General features: G+C 58.6%; 1 protein-coding gene across 2 annotated transcripts in view; it reads right to left on the bottom strand.

Annotated features, from left to right (window-relative positions):
• Positions 1-997: 997 nt before the first annotated feature.
• The window catches only part of B4GALNT3 (beta-1,4-N-acetyl-galactosaminyltransferase 3), a 98,141-nt gene continuing 80,541 nt past the window's right edge, over positions 998-18,597 (bottom strand). Inside the window, exons 4-20 of one of the 2 annotated variants that reach the window (XM_042247674.1) lie at positions 17,280-17,375; positions 16,792-16,882; positions 16,323-16,423; positions 15,914-15,981; positions 14,454-14,532; positions 14,273-14,339; positions 12,361-12,504; positions 11,357-11,466; positions 10,539-10,639; positions 10,266-10,327; positions 8,916-9,720; positions 7,001-7,320; positions 6,142-6,295; positions 5,861-5,933; positions 5,350-5,503; positions 4,620-4,746; positions 998-3,040 (exon numbers count right to left, since the gene is read on the bottom strand). In XM_042247674.1, coding sequence (XP_042103608.1) covers positions 2,932-3,040; positions 4,620-4,746; positions 5,350-5,503; positions 5,861-5,933; positions 6,142-6,295; positions 7,001-7,320; positions 8,916-9,720; positions 10,266-10,327; positions 10,539-10,639; positions 11,357-11,466; positions 12,361-12,504; positions 14,273-14,339; positions 14,454-14,532; positions 15,914-15,981; positions 16,323-16,423; positions 16,792-16,882; positions 17,280-17,375 — 2,661 coding nt within the window. In that variant the 3' untranslated portion in view covers positions 998-2,931. The remainder of the gene's footprint in view (positions 3,041-4,619; positions 4,747-5,349; positions 5,504-5,860; positions 5,934-6,141; positions 6,296-7,000; positions 7,321-8,915; positions 9,721-10,265; positions 10,328-10,538; positions 10,640-11,356; positions 11,467-12,360; positions 12,505-14,272; positions 14,340-14,453; positions 14,533-15,913; positions 15,982-16,322; positions 16,424-16,791; positions 16,883-17,279; positions 17,376-18,597) is intronic. The other variant, XM_027968017.2, reaches the window with a different exon arrangement.

The following is an 18,597-nucleotide window of genomic DNA, read 5'->3' as shown; positions in this document are numbered from 1 at the left end:
CTGTGAGTCAATCTTTGTGTCTTTAATTGTGAAGGCTCAAGTACCCAGGGGTGGGGGGTGGGGGGGTGGCTGTCTCTATCTGTGTCCTGGAAATGGCTCAAAGGAGCAACCCCAAGCCTGGAGGGGGAAAAGGCTTTTAAGTCACTCCCTCTCCTGTGGGTTCCGCTCTGAGTCAGGTTTCCCTGCCCGAGTGCCTAGGGTAATTACCATCTGCTGCATTAGCAGCAGACCAGTCTCCTCTGGATGCTTTTTGAGAACCTCCAGTTGGCTGCCTCTGGGCTTCCCTGGTGGCTCAGACAGTAAAGAATCTGCCTGCAATGCAGGGGACCAGGGTTCTATCCCTGGGTCAGGAAGATCCCCTGGAGAAAGGCATGGCAACCCACTCCAGTACTCTTACCTGGAGAATCCCATTGACAGAGGAGCCTGGCAGGCTACAATCCATGGGGTCGCAAAGAGTTGGACTGAGCGACTAACAACAAATTGGCCAGCCCAGCTTTCACAGCAGCACCCTCTCTTGGGCATGTGCTTAAGGAATACAAACTAATTTCAATCTCTGCCTACATCAGATATGACCAGGATGGTACCTTTGTACTGTAACGCATCAACAGGGCACACCCAGCTCAAACAGAGATGCTTTTCCGCTCTCTTAGAATAAGCCACACCTCAGCTCCTCACCCAACCTTCCTGTGTCCACCAGCCTTTCTCAACTGAAAGTTCCAACCTGCATGAATCTATTGCACAGGAAATGTTCCTCAGACAGTAATCTTGTGGTCCCCCTCCTGAGTAAACCACACCGCAGGGAAGGCTGCGCGCCCGCCTTCCCCCCCCCCCCCCCCCCCCCCCCCGCCGACACACAGACATACAGGTGATGAAGGGTGATATGGAGAGTCCTTGGCATGTCCACTGGAGGCCTCAGAGCTTAGAGATGGCCACTTGAGCCTGGGTCCTCTGCCCAGCCCTCTCCCACCTTGATGGGCAATAGGAAAACACAAGGGCATTTTGTTTTCTGAGAAGATGCTGTATTTAACGCTTTCCCTCCCCTCACCCTACACATTTCCCTACCGAGTAGGGGCCATGCCAGGCCCCCTCCATTAAGGCAGATGGTGTGGAGGTAACAAACACAGAATGCAAGGCACTGGCTGGGGCAGAGGGGGTAGCAGGCCGGGAAGGGGAGGCTGGGCAGACACCTGTCCTCAGGAGGAGTGAAGCAGGAGGACCATCTGGGTGGACTCAGGCCTTGCTGGGCAACGCCCAGTGATAAAAGTAGCCCCAGGAAGAAACCTGGCCGCCCAGGCAGCCGCAGTTCTCATCTACTCCCTACAGTCCTTCCCGGAAAGCACGGCGTGTGAGCCAGGACCATAAAAGGCCATAGCCTGAGGGCAGATCGAGCATCCACAAGCCACAATCTATTATGACCTTCCTGATTTTTTAGGTGGGAGGCAGGGGTTCTCGTCAACCTCCAGAAGGTTCTTGCGGGGCTCCATTCTCCTGTAGGCCAAATTCATGCTCTGGGTGACCGCGGGGCCCACCAGGCAGACCCTGCAGTTCCACACGCCGAGACCTGGACTCCATCACGACACTGAGTCTGGGCCCAGCGGACTGGCCTCCCGGGCCCCGCCGCACCTGCTCTGGGCCCTTCCTCACAGACGCTGGGGTTTGCGAGGCTGCGTCCAGGGCACCAGTGGTGAGTAAGAGCAACGCAGAAGGCAGCAGCAGTAGAAACATCCCCAGTCTAGAGGCACCTGGGATCATTAGTGCAAGAGAAGTGTGCGATGCAATCTAGGTGACAGAAAGGGTGCCCCAGGCCCCAGAGGCCGAGGGCTGTGCTCCCTGAAACAGCTTCACTTTTCAGTCCTGCTCCCGCTCTGTGGACATCCTCGCCTCACCTCCCCAGACCTTCCCCGCCGGGCCTCCCTTCCATTCCCTAGTTCAGAGGGTCTTTCTCCTCTTCCTCCCTACGGGGCGGCAGGAGGGGGCTGGGCTGCGAGGACTCAGGCTTCCCGGCTTCCCTTCTCATCCCTCCCCCTGGACCTCACCCCTCCCCTCATCCTTTCCCCGCTCTGCTTCATGTGGTCCCAAAGGCCCGGCTCACAGGTGGCTAGGACAGAAGGGGGCTTCTAGCCCCTGGCATCACCCCCCAACCCTCCCTCGCCTGTGCTGCATGTCCGCCCTCCACCGGGGAGCCAGGAGACCACCACCCCCATTGGTTCCCTGGCCCCCAACCCCCTGAGGCACTGGGAGGAGTTGGTCCACTCTGTGCTTCCAGTCAGTCTGGAGTCAGTGCGGCTGGAGGGTGAGGTTAATGCCCTGATCGGCGGCCAGCTGTCGGTCAGCTACCTGGAAGGTGTGTGTCCTGGAGGCAAGGACCTGCAGGGCAGCTGCGAACTGCTCCACGTGGGGCCAGCTCCCCAGTTGCCTGGTCCAGGGCCCAGGGACGCACCCATGGGTCTGAGGTATGCAGGGAGGGAGTGCCCTTCCTATAAATGCACAACTCCACCCCCCTCACAGTCTATGCTGGGTCTGGACATGTGTGGTTTTGGTTTTCTGTTAAAAAAGAGTAAAACCCCAATAAAATCCGTCCAATAGAAGAGCTTCCAGCCCATGGCCGCTACCCCCAGGAGCCCTGAGTGGGCACTGGAAGGCACCTGCTGGTCAGTGCGGTGTGGCCAGGCTGGGCTCACCCCTCGACCTGGTCCCACGGCCCTTCCTGAGAACTCTGCCATCTCTGTCTTGTCTCCTGGCCCCGGAGGCCCAGAGGCGGAGGATGGCTGCCGGGGCAGTGGGTACCGACTCGGAGGCTGCTTAGGCCCACCACGGCCTCTGCTGCCCTCCCTTCCCGCTCTGGCAGCGAGCGGGCACTGGCCGGGCCACTGCAGTCCAGGTGCCAGAAGCCATCGGTCCAGCGGGCGCCCCCCACCCCCCACGCTGGGGTTACGGCATCTTCATCTGGCGGCGGTTCCACATGCCCCGCTTGGAATGGAAGTGATGGAAGAAGTTTCGGAGGGAGAGACGCTCCACTTCCAGGCCGGCTTGGAGGATCCTGGGTGGGAGGATGGCGGGATGAGCCACAGAAGCACCAAGGGCAGTGGGGAGAGGGCCAGCCCGCCTGCCACGGCCCCACCAGGCCCTGGCTGCTTCCCATGGGGCAGGGGTGGGGCAGAGAGCCAAACGGCCTGGGCCGTGTCTCAGAGCCTCTCTCCCTGCAAAGGATAAATGGACACAGCGGTGGATGCGGTGAGATCAGTGAAGAAGGGCGCAAGTGCTCAGCACACCTGGAGGTCGGCCGGCAGGGGTCCCTCCGCCCTGTCTGATGGAGGGAGGGGGAGTTGGGAAGCAGACCTTGTCCCAGCTCCTACCCCCTTACCCTTCCCACGCTCATAGCCTGTTGGGAGGCCTGTGCTCCCAGCAGGTGGCAATAACTGGAATATGGAGCAGTTTCTTACTCCCTGGGCCTCAGAGGAGGCAGAACTGTGGAGGTCTGCTTTCCCCCAGGGGTGGAGGTAACACCAGGCTTCTCTCTGCTTTGGGGTCTGGCTGTGGAGCTTTATGGGAGCTGTGTTATCTAACACAAGCTCCCTCACCGGCCCTCGTTTGCACCTTAAATCCTCTTAGTATTGTCACCTTCCTTCCTGCCTGCCTGCCTGCCTGCCCTCTAGGGAATAATCAAACAGATCCGATTTTTAAGTTTTCAGATCAGGTTTTCAAGACAGTCACAGCTGAGAGATTTGGGGCAAGTCGTTAACTTCTCCTTGAGGCGTAGTTTTCTAATCTGGAAAACGGAGATGACCACACGTCCCTCCCAGTCTGGGGAGTGGAGGATGTCCACTAAGAAGGCGGTGGAGGATGTCCATTGCCTGCCCAGTCAGGTGCCCAGTGACTAGGCGGTGGGGAGGTGTCTGGTCTTTCAGGGAGAAGAGTGCCTCTTCCTCGCCAGGGTCCCCTACCCCTAGGGCCCCTGACCTTGCCCCATCTACCTCCTCTGGGCGCTGCTTCAGCAATTACATCCTTTCTCTCTTGGATTCTTGTCCTCTCGCTACTTCACCCTCACCCCTAAAGCTCAAATCTCAAGGTGTCATCCACTTTCCCCCTCCTCCCCTTGGTGGCGAATTTCCTGAGGAATTTTGAGGCAGAATCTCAGACTAAGCCTCGCGGTTGCTCACCACCCACACACACGCTCTGAAACGCCCTCTCCCTGCATCCTGCCAGCCTGTCCTCCTCCCCAGCACTCCCTTCTCCCGGGGCTCCAGGGACCCAGAGCCTCCTGGATACTCGATGCTTCCAACAGTCCACACTGGCTCTTATGCTGACCCGTGTTGACTCTCTTCAAGCCCCCAAACTCTAGCCTCCTCCCCAGCTGTGTTCTCCCAGGTGGGCAAGGGGGTGCCTGGTGGACAACATTACCATTCACACCCTTGCAGCTCAGAGTCTGTGCCCTTCCCTAATCATCTGCCAAGCACCCTCCACGCCCGCCCTGCCACACAGGCAGAGGCAGGTTCCCCTCCAATAGCTCAGTATCAGTGAAGAAAGGAATCCAAGCCAGTGGGCCCAAGGGGGCTGGACCTGGGGGCCTCTAGCCCCGCCCCTGCCCCAGGCTCCTCCCCAGGCCCCTCTCCAGTCACCTGTCCAGCAGCTCCCAGTCCTCTCCACCCCAGCGGTCTCGGAACTCCTTGGTGTTCATGCCGCCGATCCTGTCCAGGTCTGACTTGTAGATGCCTAGCAGCCCGAATCCGTTCACCTCCCAGTAGCCTGCAGACAGACAAGCCCCAGGGGAGCTGAACCCGGGCCAGGAGGGGGCTCCAGGGTTGCACCCCTAGAGCCTTTTCTGGGAGGCGGAAGACTCTCATCTGTATGAGCCCTTTTCCTGTTTGTGGGGAAAGCCCTCTGAGCTAAGTTTCCAGGTCCAGAGAAGGCAGCAGTCCCCCAGAGAGGGACCAAGGGCTGGTGACAGGCTCCCAGGAGGCTCTGCCAACAGCAGCCCCTGAGGGTGCAGCCATGCCTGGCTCCCTCTCCATGCAGGAAACCTCTCATCTCTGCATCCTGAGCGGGCACACAGTCTGGCACATAGTAAGTGCTTGGTAAATGTCTGACGAACAAATGAAGGGGAAAACACAGGAAGTGTTCAGCCTTGCTGCTGCTGCTGCTGCTGCTGCTGCTGCCGCTCCCGTCAGCTCAGCCCTGGGCCACTTCGTGGTCTGCCCAGGTGAGCAGGGCTGCCAGGTGAGTGGAGACGGGGAAGGGGAAGGGATGGAGAAGGGGTGCTGCCTCGGTAGACAGGACTGTCTCCAGCTCTGGGTTAAGCACCAAGGCATAGAGGTCTTTCCTACCCTCCCGAGCCCAGGGCAGACTCACCCTCGGGCCACTGAGGGGTGGCCCCGCAGTGCAGCCTCATGACCATGGGGGCGAAAGCCATCTTGCCCTCCACGCAGTGCTTCCGGATGGTGTCGATGATGCCAGCTGGGAAGTGGATGTGGAGGTCGCAGAGGAAGATGATGCTGTGCGGGTCCTGGGGACAGATGGGGGCATCAGCAGTCCCCCTAGACCAGGGTGAGGAGCCCAGGACACTCTAGGACCATCCTCTGGCTCTCTCCCATTTCAGTGACCAACAAGCTTGCGTGAAACAAAGTGTTGGACGTATTTCCATGGCCCTGGGCGTTGGGGCACAATTCTCGTGATCAGAGAGGGAACCCTGACTGGCTTCGTGGATGCTGGGGACTCTGGACAAATGCTCCCACCCTGGCCCTGGCCCTGCAGAGTAGCACAGAAAACCATGTGTCTTGCGCCTTCCTCCCCAAGGAGCTGGCCATCTGAGGGTCTCTTCACCAGCCTTTGTTGTCTCCCAGGCCCCTCTCAGGCTGCTTACCTTCACCAGATCCACACCAGCCTGGAGTCCAGCCGAGCGTTCAAAATTCCCCCTTAGCTTCATGTACTGGTAGCTGCAGGGAGAGCAAAAGAGTGGTTGAGCCTCAGGACCCAGCTGTGATGGCCCCAGGAGGAAGCTGGCGGGCAGCACAGAGGTGATGCAGGCTGCTGGGATGGGACTCTGGGTGGGTGAATCCTCTGGGAAAAGCTAGACTGGGAATCAGGGCACCGATAGGACTTTAAGAGGTTGCTCAGGCTGTACCCCACTGGGAACACCCTCACCTCCGCAGCTTGGACTGTTTTAGGGCCGTCTCGACGTCCATGTCTTCGCTGCTATAGTCGGTGATGATGATATTGAAGTGCGGGTCGCTGGTGACCCGGGACAGGGTCTCCATGTCTCTGATGAATTGCTGCACCCAGCGTGCCTGGTTCTTCACTGCCCAGCGGGGTGGGGAGAAAGAAGTGGAGCAATGCAAAGGAGTGCCTCTTTACTCCCAGGTCCTGTGTGATCAGGAGTCCCATTGGACCTCTGCTTAGGGCAATGTGGCTATGAGAATGGTTAGCAGGGCAGTGGGGGTCGGAGGGCAGCGGGAAAGTTCCTGGTACAGGGGCCTCTCCAACCCCTCCCTGCACAGCCTCCCAGGCAGGGCCCCGCAGAAAGCCTGGAGCTGGAGCTTGTCATCTGCTCTCATAGTAACCCTCCTGGGCCCTGACAGTCCAACCCACCAGCTGTCCACCCCATGATCACCCTGCACTTCCTGTCTGACCCCCTCTAACCCGGTCTACTCCTGTGACTGGCTCCCCTCTCCCTCTCTCTTTATGAAAACCAGCCAGCCCATTCCCCAAGCCCCTCCCTATCTCACTGCCCCAGGCCAGCAGCCCTGGCCCATTGTTCAATCCCAACCCTGCAGGCAGGTTCCACAGGAAGAGCTGCCGGTCAGCCGGTCAGCCGTCCTTCTCAGCTGCTGCCCTGACGGCCCAGGTCACCTGAGACCAGTTACTTTGTTCCCGTGAGCCTCAGTTTCCCATGGTGGTCTTTCCCCCAGGTTCTGTGAGATCACGTCAGGGAGCAGAGACCAGGTGCTTGCTATCTCATGAGGCCTCTGGTCGGCTGAGGGCACCTAGGCAGCGGGAGGCTCACCCGGCACGATGAAGTGGACCACGGCGCGGTGGTTCCAGGAGAAGCCCTGGGGCCAGCACAGCTTGGGCTCTGGGGCCCGGGCACCTGGGACATGCCTCTGGAAGTCATGTGGGCTCCACACCAGGCCCTGCAGGTTCAGGGCCTCGGCCTCCTTCCCGCTCACTGCATCAGCGCCCTGCCAGCCACGCGTGGACACGAACTCCGAGAGCCGCACCAGGCGCTGGCCTTGCTCCAGGAGCTCGAGCTCCAGGAGGTAGCGGCCCCCACGGAGGTGGTCCTGCCGCTTCTCTACATTCACAATGCGCTGAAGCTGGTACCTCCTGGAAGAAAGGGTGGGAGGCTTCTGTCACTCCACCCCATGCGTCAGGAGACCCCGGGCTTTGCCCAGCTTTGCGGCTGGTTAACATGCTCATATGATGCTTACCCATTCCAGTGAGCACTGCCATCATCTTTAAAAAAAGGATCCATAGAGATGGATGAGCTAGTCTCTTAGAGCTCTAAGACCCTAAGTATTCAGCATGTAAGGTGGAGGCATGAGTCATAGTGAAGAGATTCCTTCAGAAGCTAACCCTCATTACTACACAGCTCTGTTCAGTCAACAGTGCAAAAGACACAATGGGGACTTCCCTGGTGGTCCAGTGGTTAAGAATCCGCCTGCCCATGCTGGGGATGTGAGTTCGATCCCTAGTCCTGAAAGATCTCACACACCGCAGAGCAACTAAGCCCGTGTACCCCAGCTCTTGAGCCTGTGTGCCACAGCGACTGAGTCCGCATGCCACACCTAGACAGCAACAAAGACCCAGCACAGCCTAAAAATAAATGAACTTTAAAAAACACATATGGCTAATAAAAGAATAATTTTAAAAGAAGAGACACGACAGACGATTGGAAATGCTGACTGGTTGGCCCGACGTCACTACTCACAAGGGAAATGAAATCAAAAGCACCGTGCAATACCACTCCACATCCACTAGCGTGGCTATTTTCAAAAAAAGCAAAATTAGAATTGGTGAGATTATGGAGAAACTGGAGCCTTTATACACCGCTGATGAGAACGTAAAATGGTACAGATGATTTGCAAAAGAGTTGGCAGCTCCTCAAAATGTTAAACCTAGAGTTACTCTATGACCCAGCCATTCAATCCCAAGGAATTTACCCAGGAGAACTGAAAACAGGGTCACGCAAATACCCGGTACATGAATGTTCATAGCAGCATCATTCTTAAGAGCAAAAGGTGGAGACAACCCAAATGTCCATCAGCTGATGAATAAACAGACATGTAGTCTGCCCAGACAGTGGAATATGACATAAAGAAATGAGGCACTGATACACTCTACAAGGTGCACGCGCCTTGGAAGCACCTGCTAAGTGGCAGACGCCAGACACATGCGAAATGTCTGACGTAGGTAAATCTACAGGGAACAAGCAGAGCAGCGGTTGCCAGAGCCTGGGAGGAAGGAGGTAAACTGCTAACCAGATTTCTTTTAAAAGTGAGGAAAACATTCTAGAATCAGATAGGGGTGGTGGCTGCACAACATTCTAAATATACTTAAAAACTACTCAACTGTACACTCCTAAATGGTGAATTAAATGATATATTCCTTTTATCTCAATTAGAAAAATATCAGTGGGTTGAAAACAAACGAATGAATGAAAAAAAAACAAGCACTCAGTCGTGCCTTCTGCCGCCGCCCTTCCAGCCCGCATCTGGGGTCTCAGGGTGTCTTTTTAAAGCCAGTTTTGCTAGTTCCACCTCTTTACTGGCTCCTTGCAAGAGCACATTCCCAGAGCTCAGCCCATGCCCAGGGCCAGGCCCTGAGGGTTTCAGACCTTGCCCGATGGTGGGACCAAGACCTGAAGGCATGCATCCTCCCAGACGCCCCTCCCCGCCCGGCCCAAGAGCCCTTTACCTTACCCCCGGATCCTCTGGTTGAGCTTCTTCAGGAAGACCCGCGTGACCTCGAGCGCCTCCTGCTCCGGAAGCAGCAGGTTGCCCGACGTGTTACAGCTCAGGTCGATCCAGTCCGTCCGCAGCGCTTGGAAGTCCAGGTCGTGGGCGCTGAAGGTCTGCTCCCAGTTCACCACCGGGTCGAACATGGACAGGTACTCCAACACCTCGCTCACATCCTCCTCGTCCTCCCCCTCATCCTCCCCCTCGGCCTCACCCTCTGTTTGTCCTTCTTGGCCACCTACTGCCACCACCACATCCTGCTCCTCGGGCCAGCCCACCCTGGGGTCTGGAGGCTCCATCCTATCGCCCCTTCTCTGCTCTGCGATGTACGACTCGACCTGGTTCAGCCACTGAGACCGCCCGAGCATCTTCCCGGGACTGGCACCAGAGGGCCTGGGCCTCTTCGCTGGTGGTGAGCGCCCGGCCAGGGGTTCCGGGGGCCACTTGTCAGGATGCTGCAGAGCCTGGTAGGGCTCGAGGCTGGGCTTCCTCGCCTTCTTGTCTGCTAGCTGGGCAGTGGCGGTGCTGGGCCTCATGGGGAGGGAGGCTGTGGAGTTCTGCCAGGGAGGGGGTGCTGCCAGGCCCTCCTGGGCCCGAGCCAGGAGTCTCCGCAGGTTTTGGAGGCGGCGGTCAGGGGCATCCTGCCCAGGAGCTGTGGGGGGGCCTGTCTTCCCCACTGGCATCCTGGCATTCTGGCCATCAGGGGCAGGGGTATCCTCTGCCGCATCTCCATACTGGGATTCTTCTAGAAGGCCATCCTCGAAACCTGCTGTTAAAACCATCCCTCACATGGGCTTTTCAACCTCTCCCCAACAAGACCCAGAAGACAGCTGAGGACCAGAGATGTGAGATGGGCAAAGGTCCCCAGAAAGACCCAGGGTGAGTTACTCAGCCTCAACTAACCCAGTGTCTCCATCGGTATAAAGCGTTGTTGTCAAGGGTGGTAACATGAGGGATAGAAAAAGTGCTAGCAGGGGCCCAGCGGATGGCTGGGGTCAGGCCCCAGCCCTGCAAAGTGAGAGGCCGTGGGAGGACAGTGCTTCTGTAGGGCAGTTTCCTAAGTGCAGGGCAGGCAAGGCCCTCGGGCCTTCAGGGCATGTCCGCCAGGGCCCTGAATCTCCTCCTCTGGACCACCTCACTTTTGAAACATCCCAACTTGTGTCTTGGAAGTTAAGGGGACGAAGGGCTGCTCCCCATCTCTTAGGCCTGGGGAAAGGGGCTGCAGGGTTTGCATTCTAAGCTCCTGGGGGTGGTTCTGGCCCAGTCTGGACTGTCATCCTCCAGCCTGGCCCAGAGGCTCGGCCATCACTCTACCTGGCTGTTCTGAGCCCTGCTTCTGAGGCTGGTCAATCTTGATGTAGTCTTGAAAGCTGAGCCTGCAGTGGGGAGGAGGGGAGCTCTGAGGTCACAGCTGACTGGGGGTACGGGGGAGAGGGGTGTGAGCGTGTGTGCATGTGTGTACATATATGTGTGTGCACGCGCATGTGTGTGTGAAGCGCCCAGGAAAAGCCAAGGCCCCCGGTGGAGTGCCCTCATAGCCTCCTTGGTCCAGGGAGCTCTCCTGGCTCCCCCGACTCAGTGCCTCACCTGTCTTGGTAGTAGGCGTTTTCCTGGTAGAAGCACTTATTCTGGGTCTCCATGTGGCTCAGGCGAGTGTAGTCATTAGGGTAAACAAAGGACAGGTGAATCTGGTGGGCACAGGAGGAAGGCACGGGGCTGCTGTGGACCAAGCATCTGGATTCCGGCCACTCTTTACACCCCCTCCTGGCACCGGGGTGGCACGTGCCCCCGAGCTGGGCTCCCCGGTGCCCACTTCCCATCTCCTGCCCCAGCTCATCCAGCTGCAGCTGAGACCACCCGCCTCTCCTCCTGTGGCCTTTCCGGCCGACAGCACCCCAAGACCAGACCCCGCTACTCCCTACACTGCTTTTTGCCCCCCTTCAAACACAGCTCTAGGCCACGGCCACCAAAACCCTCTCAACCCTGCCCCACAGCTGCCCCCGGCCCTCTGTCCTGCCTCCAGTCTCCCCCGCCATCATCTCTGGGCCCAGGAGCCCAGCATCACCCCACCTCTCGGCCTCCACACGGGCTCTGGGTTCTCTAAAGCCGAGCCTCTCCACAGTTCACCTCCCCAGCGCCTTGTCTATAGTTTAACAAATACCACTGCCCTTGGGTGGAGGGTAGGAGGCCTTGGCCAGGCCACACACTGCACAGCACCAGGCTCTGCAGGGCTGCCCGCCCAGGATGGGCACCCGCGGAATACCAGCGGTGTGGTGTGGGAAGGCTGGGCACAGTGGAGTGCCAGTTCTCCGGGCCTAGGGCCTCTGGGGTGTGGCGTGGGGAGGAAGGGGTCAGCCTCAGCCAGCCCCTCCCATTCCAGCCCCTGTCGCCCAGGCGAGACTTACAAACCGGAGTCCCTGGTAGCGCTGCAGAGGGAGCCCGTCCACCAGGTAGCTGGGCTTGTAGGGGCAGTCAGGCAGGACGTGTCGGAGCTGAGCCTTGGGGATCAGAGGCACTGGAGGTGGAAGGAGGTGGCTGAGGGCTGCGGGCTGCAGCCCGGAGCCTGCACGTGTCTGTCTTTGCTCGTGAGAGAGTCCACATCCGGTGGTTGAGGCTGCTAAACGAAGCTGGCCCCCCCTCGAGGGTGGGGATGGCATTCACAGGGCACCTTGGAGACAAGGAGCTTGGACACAGTCCCCGGCTCAAGGCACAGTAGAGCGCTAGGATCGCTGTACACAGCCAGTCTCAAAACAGGTTTCGAAACTTCCAAGAGGCCACAAAGCCTCACCCGAGTACAGCGTCAGTAACCGAATTTCCTTCCACTTGTCATGGAGGGGCGTGGGGGTGGGGGGAAGGGGACATGCCATCTTTTAAGTTTTATTTTATAGTATTTATTTGGCTGCTCTGGGTCTTAGCTGCAGCATGTGAACTATTTAGTTGTGGCGTGTGGGATCTAGTTCCTCGACCAGGGATGAAACCTGGGCCCCCTGCACTGGGAGCGAGACGTCTTAGCCACTGGACCCTCAGGGAAGTCCACGTCAACTTTTAAAATGTAAATGCCCCTGACAGTTTAAGGCCCCAGTGCCTTAGTGGGGACACGCTTCTCTCACTGGACAAGAGCTAGAGTCCGGTGAGAAGCTGATACCTGCGATTGCAGGGGCCTGTCTGGATTCTGGCTCTGCTTCTTGTCCTGACACGTTTGCTCTGTAATGATCGGTACGACTGTGAAGCGGTCCGTCTGTATTTCTGCACTGTTCTGTACATGTGTTCTATTTCACATACGTGAAAGCAAAAAGCCTCTGGTTTGGGGACACTGTGCAGGATAGAAGCCTCCCGAGTCTCCTCCCTGACACCACAGGCCTGGCAGTACATCCCCAGGCCAGAGGGCAAGTGCGTGGTGAGGTCTTACCTCTGTAGAGAGTGTCCCGAGGGTCGGGCCGCAGCATGTCGGCAGGTGGTTGTTCGTCAGTGGGAAGGGGGTCTGGGGGGCGCACGTGGCTGGCTGCTGTCTGCGGGATGTGGTCCACCTCGTCCATCCTCAGGAGGGTCTCATCTGGGCCCAGGGAGGAAAGAGCAGGACAGCCGTGACTCCCAGAGAAGCCAGCCCAGAAGCCAGGCCCCTGCCTTCTCGAGGGGCTGGGAAGGGGCCAGGTCAAGGCTCCAGGACCAGCCGCCCCACAACCTGGTACAGTCTGTGTGTGTGTGTGTTTAGTTGATCAGTTGTGTCTGACGCTACAATCCTTTGGACTATAGCCCTCCAGGCTCCTCGGTCTATGGGATTCTCCAGGCCAGACTACTGGAGTGGGTTGCCATTTCCTCTGCCAGGGCATCTTCCCGACCCAGGGACTGAACCTGCGTCCCCTGTGCTCCCTGCATTGCAGGTGTACTCCTTACCTGCTGGAGCCATCAGGGAACATACAGCCATCAGGTACTGTATAGGGTGTGCCCAATCCCTGCCCCCCAAAGCTGTGCCCCCAAAACCTGTGGCTTCAGCTGTTTCTCTCCCCTGGACCCCCCAACCAGTCCCATGGCTGGCACACACCACAGTTCTGCGTGAACTGGAAAAAGCCACCTCCTGCTCAAAATGCTTTCCTGCCATCTGCTAGAAATCTGTCCTTAGAAGTATATTCAGCTTAACAAATACGTGAAAAGCACTTTCTACGTAATAAGCCAGACACTGTTCCGAGTGTCTGACAAATATCAACCATTTTAATCTTCGTCACTGCTGTGACTTAAGTACAGCATGATCCCTACTTTACAGACAAAGAACTCGGGCGAATGGAAGCAAAGTCTTGTGCCTGAAATCACACAGCAGACAGGCTGGCAAAGCTGAGTGTGAATGCAGGGTGTCTGCCTCAGGCTCCCTAGCAGGCCTAAGCCCATGCCCAGGTGAGCAGGGCACCCTGAGGCTCAGCACCTCCCTCCGGCCTCCAGGGGTGTTTGCTTTCTGCCTGAGGGTTCAATTGCCTTGGCCCACAGAGTTTTCCTTCTATGCTAGAGGCTGGCAATGTCTGGCCCATCTTATAGGTTTTCAACCTGAATTTGCTGCGGGCTTCTTTATTCTTGGTTCACACTGATTCCAACTCTCCCTTCTTCTGGCCCTCCTGCTCTGACCTTGTGGCCTCTTGCTTGGTCGCTAGCAGCCTCCCCTCACCCACCTTATCTCTTCCCCATGACCACCCTCTTCTGTGAGTCAAACGTGCCATTTCTTACTTCCTCCTGCCCTCCACACACACTGCCCGCCATCTCCTGGGCTCCTCCAGACCCGCCTTGCCTTCTTGCTAGGGCCTCTGCTGCGCCCGCTCCTCCTACACCTGGGCCCACGCGGGCTATACCCGCCGGCGGAGACTGCTCTGTGGGGCCTCCAGACAGGATATCACAAGCCATGATGAGTGTGATCAGAGAGTCCACGGGCTGCAGCCAGAAAGCAGGTCAGCACGCTTTCTCTCCCCTGGCCACGGCTGTGCAAGAACCATGGCGGCTCACCTGCAAAGTAGGGGCCTGGCTGCCCTCTGAAGTTTTTTTCACCTGGACTGAGCCTCACAGTTTCTGGAGCGCCTTGGAATCATGCAGATAATGCTGTGTGGGGGTGGATGGGCACTGTTCTGGGGCAAGGACTCCGAGAGCATGCAGAGAGTCCTCCCAGGTCACTGACCCCCGAGGGCTCAGGACCTCTGACCATGGTGTTCCTCTGGCCTCTGCTCCTCATCCCACACCCTTCACATGTGGGGTTCTGGCCTCCGCATGCCAGGCCCCCCAGCAGGCAGAGCCCGGCAGGCTGGCCCACCTGGCCTCGTTCCCAGGCTGGGCAGGACACTCACTTGTGAAGAGGGACAGGGAAGCAGAGTCGATTATGCTGAACTTGGCCCCAGGGGCATTCCGCCGCCACTGGAAGAGGGGAGGGAGGATGTGAAGGCTCAGAGGTGGCTGATTGGGAACAAGGTTTGACGAAGCAGGCAGAGGGGCGGCCAGGTGGGTGCCGAGGGGACAGCGAGCACTCACTGCGACTTCCACATGGTCGGTGCCCTGGTCATTCTGCTTGTGCAGCACCTCGAAGTAGTACCGGCGGGCAGCTGCCAGGCTGGCGGGAGAGACGGCACAGGGGCTGCCTCCCAGCACCACACAACCCCGGTCCCTCCCTCCTTGCCCCAGTCCCTCAGATCTGCCGCTGAGCGTCTGGGTCACAATCCCCATCACCACTTACTGACGGGGCAGCCTCAGTTTTCCCTCCCGTGAGATGGGATAATGACAGCGCAAACCTCCCAGAACACTCAGGGAGACACGTGAAATAACAGTGCTAATCCTTAGAGAGCTGTTCCTATGTGTGAGCACCAAGTGTGTGTGTGTGTGTGTGTGTGTGTGCGCACACTTAATTCTGTCTGACTCTGCAACCCTACAGACTGTAGCCCGCCAGGCTCCTCTGTCCATGGAATTTTCCAGGCAAGAATACTGGAGCAGGTTGCCATTTCCTACTTCAAGGGATCTTCCCAACCCAGGGATCAAACCTGAGTCTTCTGTGCTTTGGTAGGTGGACTCTTCATCACAGAGCCACCTGGGGAGCCCAGGCTAAGTGCTTTATACATTCGAACTCACTTAACCCCTGTTTGTAGATAAGAATGCTAAGGTGCAGAAATCTTGGGTAATTTGCCCGAAGTCACCAGGTAATAAGTGGCCCCATTGGTGTTTGGACCCAGGCAGTTGGGTCTCAGCCCCGGTTCTCAGTTGCTCCCCTGAGCCACATGGGCAGTGGCGACCACGGGGGCTGGCACAGCCAGTGCTTTGTGCGAGCTGGCCTGTTTCACCACCAACACCAGCACGGGCACCATCAAGCCCACACATGTTCTCCTGGATGGGTGGTGCGTGGCTGTGGGTGTGTGTGCACGCATGTGCGAGCATGTGTACCACCAGGTGGCGCTCTGAGGCTGGGCTAGTTTCCGCCCCAGCCACTCCAGGAACCATCAAGCCCACGTGTTCTTGCCCGTGTGTGTGCATGCATGTGTGCCTACCACCAGGTGGCGCTCTGAGGCTGGGTTAGTTCCCGCCCCAGCCACTACGGGCCTTCCCTCTGCCTGCCCAGGGGTCGCCGCCATCCAGAATTTTGTGCAGCACAGAAAGCGCAGCGGGACTCTGGGCTGCGCAGCTGTAGATCTATCCAGAGATGGAGAAAACGGGCAGAGAGAAAGGAGACCTGTTCTGTTTCCCAGCCCTGAGTGCCACTCAATATCTGTGTGACTCTCATAAAGTCACAGCCCTCTCTCGGTCTCGGGTCTTCATCTGTAAAGTGAAGAAAGATGGTCCAGAAGGTCTCTGTCATTCTCCTGAAATGCAGGGGGCCCTGGGTTGCTGGACCTCTGTGACGGGGGGTTGGGTGGCAGAGGGGTCCGCCTGGGGCCCAGCTCCCAGCCTGCCTCCGTTTGGGAAGGAGGTTGGGGGATCTGCTGCTCATCATGACCCATACTCACCTGACCGGCTTCGAAATCTGACTCCGGAATTTTGCGAACTCTCCAGGGGCAGTCCACTCTTTTCCGGTCTGGAGGTGTGGGAGAGGGGGAGGGTGGGAGTGATGAGTGAGGAGACAAGGAGAAAGGAGGGAGGTGGGAGGAGCAGGGAGGGGAGATGCTGAGGGATGGGAGGGGGCTCAGGACCACTTGAGAAGCAACTCTCTTTCCTCAAAGTGCTCCCCGCAATGCAACCTGAGAAGCCACACAATTCCCGGCACCAGGACCAGGATGGGTGTGGCCTAGACCTGAGTCTTCTCCAGGTCTGTTCTCTCCCACATCTTGTCCATCCCTCTGTAAGAGTGTCCTGATGGAGGTGTGTGACCTGGCTCCTGGGGGGACAGGAGGGCCTGTGGGGCTGAGCAGACCCTACCTTGCCCACGCTGGCCAGCAGCTGCAGGCCGGAGACCTGGTCGTCCCGGCTCAGCCAGAATTCTGCGTTGTCGTCGGCAGCGATGGCAAACTGGATCTCCCCTGGGCATGGGGGGTGGTTTCCCAGGTGAGGGCAGGACGAGACTTCCCCTAGGGGGCACTCACGTCTCAGAGACTAAATTCTCTGTGGGGCCTTGTGCCAGCCTGCCTGCTTTGTAAAGCAGGGGTTTCTACACCTGGGAGACTCCGTGGATAGGGGGACACTTACAGAGAGGGGTAAGCTAGTTTCAGACCCTGCAAATCAGGGTGTGAAGTGGCCACCTGGGGGCATGCATGAGGCCTCACCACGTCCAAACCCTGCTCCCCTGAAAGTGGGCTAACGGTCCAGCCAGCCCAGGGCAGGCGACATGCCTAGGCACCCCGAGAACTCAGACAGGAAGGGGAAAGGCAGGATGTGGGGCTGGCCTCACCATCCATGAACGGGTGCAGATAGCCAAAGATGCGGAGGCCGTAGTTGGTCCACTTGGGAGACACGGCCAGCTTCCTTAGGGTTGTGCGGATCTGTGCCGGGAAAGCGGGGGATCATTACCCGGGGAGGGAAGAGGAAAGTGAAGCGATGGGTCTGCTCAGGGCTGGTGGGACAATGGGAGGGAGGCAGGTAGAACCGGGTACAGGCTCCCACGTGCTTCTTTATTCAGACCTTGAACAGTACACAACCGCGCAACTGGATGTGGTGGCCCCTGGGGAACCATACTGTGAGCCATGAGGAAGGTAGGGAAATGGACAGGATTTCTCAGGAGGGAACAAGGGAGATAGTGTGGGCAGATGAAGGGCGTCCATGGGATAAAGGAAAGGAGATGAACCAGAAAAAGCAAGGAAGAGGAGCGAGGCAGAAGTTGCGGGGGGAGAGGACTGGTGAGAGCCAGGAGCGGGGCGGGAGGGGGCGGGAGGCACTCACGTGGGGGTACAGGGGGAAGTGGAGGTTCCTCCGCAGCTGCTGGACAGAGCTGCCACACCAGTCCTCAAACACGTGCAGGTTGACACGGCCGCGGAACTGCGGGGATGGGGAGGAGCGAGTGTGAGACAGAGGCCTGGCCTGCCCAGCCCAGCACCTCACTGTTCAAGGTCACGGTCCACGCTGGCCCCTTTCCCATCCTCGGCCCCGTGGCTGCATGGCCTGACCCCGAGGCCTGGTCTGTTTTTTCTGGCCTTGCACGTGTTCACACGCAGATGCACACATGCATGAACATGCGCACACACACACATACACTCCCGGCTATTCCCACATGGGAAGGGGGCTGGTCTGCATCCCCCAGGCAAGGGGGGGTTACAGGCAGGACAGAGTGGTGGGAGGGAGGCCCCAGGCTGGGTTTCAGCCGGTTTGCCCCCCTTCCCTTTGGTCTCGTGGAGAAGGGCATGGAAACCCACTCCAGTATTCTTGCCTGGAGAATACAGACAGAGGAGCCGGGTGGAGTCGGACACGACTGAAGCGGCTTAGCACGCACGCACACCTTCAGCCTCAAAAGAGGAAAGCCGCGTGGCTGTCTGGCCTGGATGAAACCTCACCCCCCGGTCTTTGAGCTGCCCCTTCAGCTGGCAGAGGGTCCTGAGGCTGGCTCTCCCGAGAGTCAGAGCCTCTCATGGACCACTGCTCAGGTACCTGGGGCTCAGGGGCAGCCAAGGGAAAGTAAGAGCGAACAGGTCCCCTCCCCTCCTAGGCTGGGGGCCGGTGGGCACAGGACTGAGCTGGGAAGCACAGGGACCCGCTGGGGGAGAGGGGATGGGCAGGAAGCCAGGACTCCAGTGGGTGGAAGGGTGGGGAGTGGGGAGGGGAGGGAGGGGGAACCTGTCCCAAATCATCTGAACATAGCGCTTCAGGTGCCCCATCTTACTCTCCCCTCTCCCCACACCCCTCACCTCTAGATTATGGGAGGTGGACCCCATCAGGCCACACGAACAGGCCCTCCCTTCCTACCATCAGATACCAAATCCCAGTGGCCTTAGGGAGACAGAGGAGGGGATACCGGAACTGGAAGGCCTTCCCACAAAGAAGGCCTTCAGCAAGAGCTCTGGAGGAGGGACGGTGGTAGGGGGAGAGAGAAGAGACCGGCCAGAGCCCACCCCCCGATGGGCCTGCCAAGACCTGAGGTGCAGCTGGAGGGGTCCCCCGTCCCCACTTGGAGAGTCACCCCATCCCCTCAGAGCTTGGCTCTTCCTGGGCTCGGCAGCCTGGGGACCTCGGGGAGCAGCCATCGCTCCCTGGAATGTGAGTGGGA

Source organism: Ovis aries, chromosome 3, assembly GCF_016772045.2.
Source record: "Ovis aries strain OAR_USU_Benz2616 breed Rambouillet chromosome 3, ARS-UI_Ramb_v3.0, whole genome shotgun sequence".
Lineage (NCBI taxonomy): Eukaryota > Metazoa > Chordata > Mammalia > Artiodactyla > Bovidae > Ovis > Ovis aries.
The sequence above is the reverse complement of the archived record's forward strand: the minus strand, read 5'-3'. Positions and strand labels throughout refer to the sequence as shown.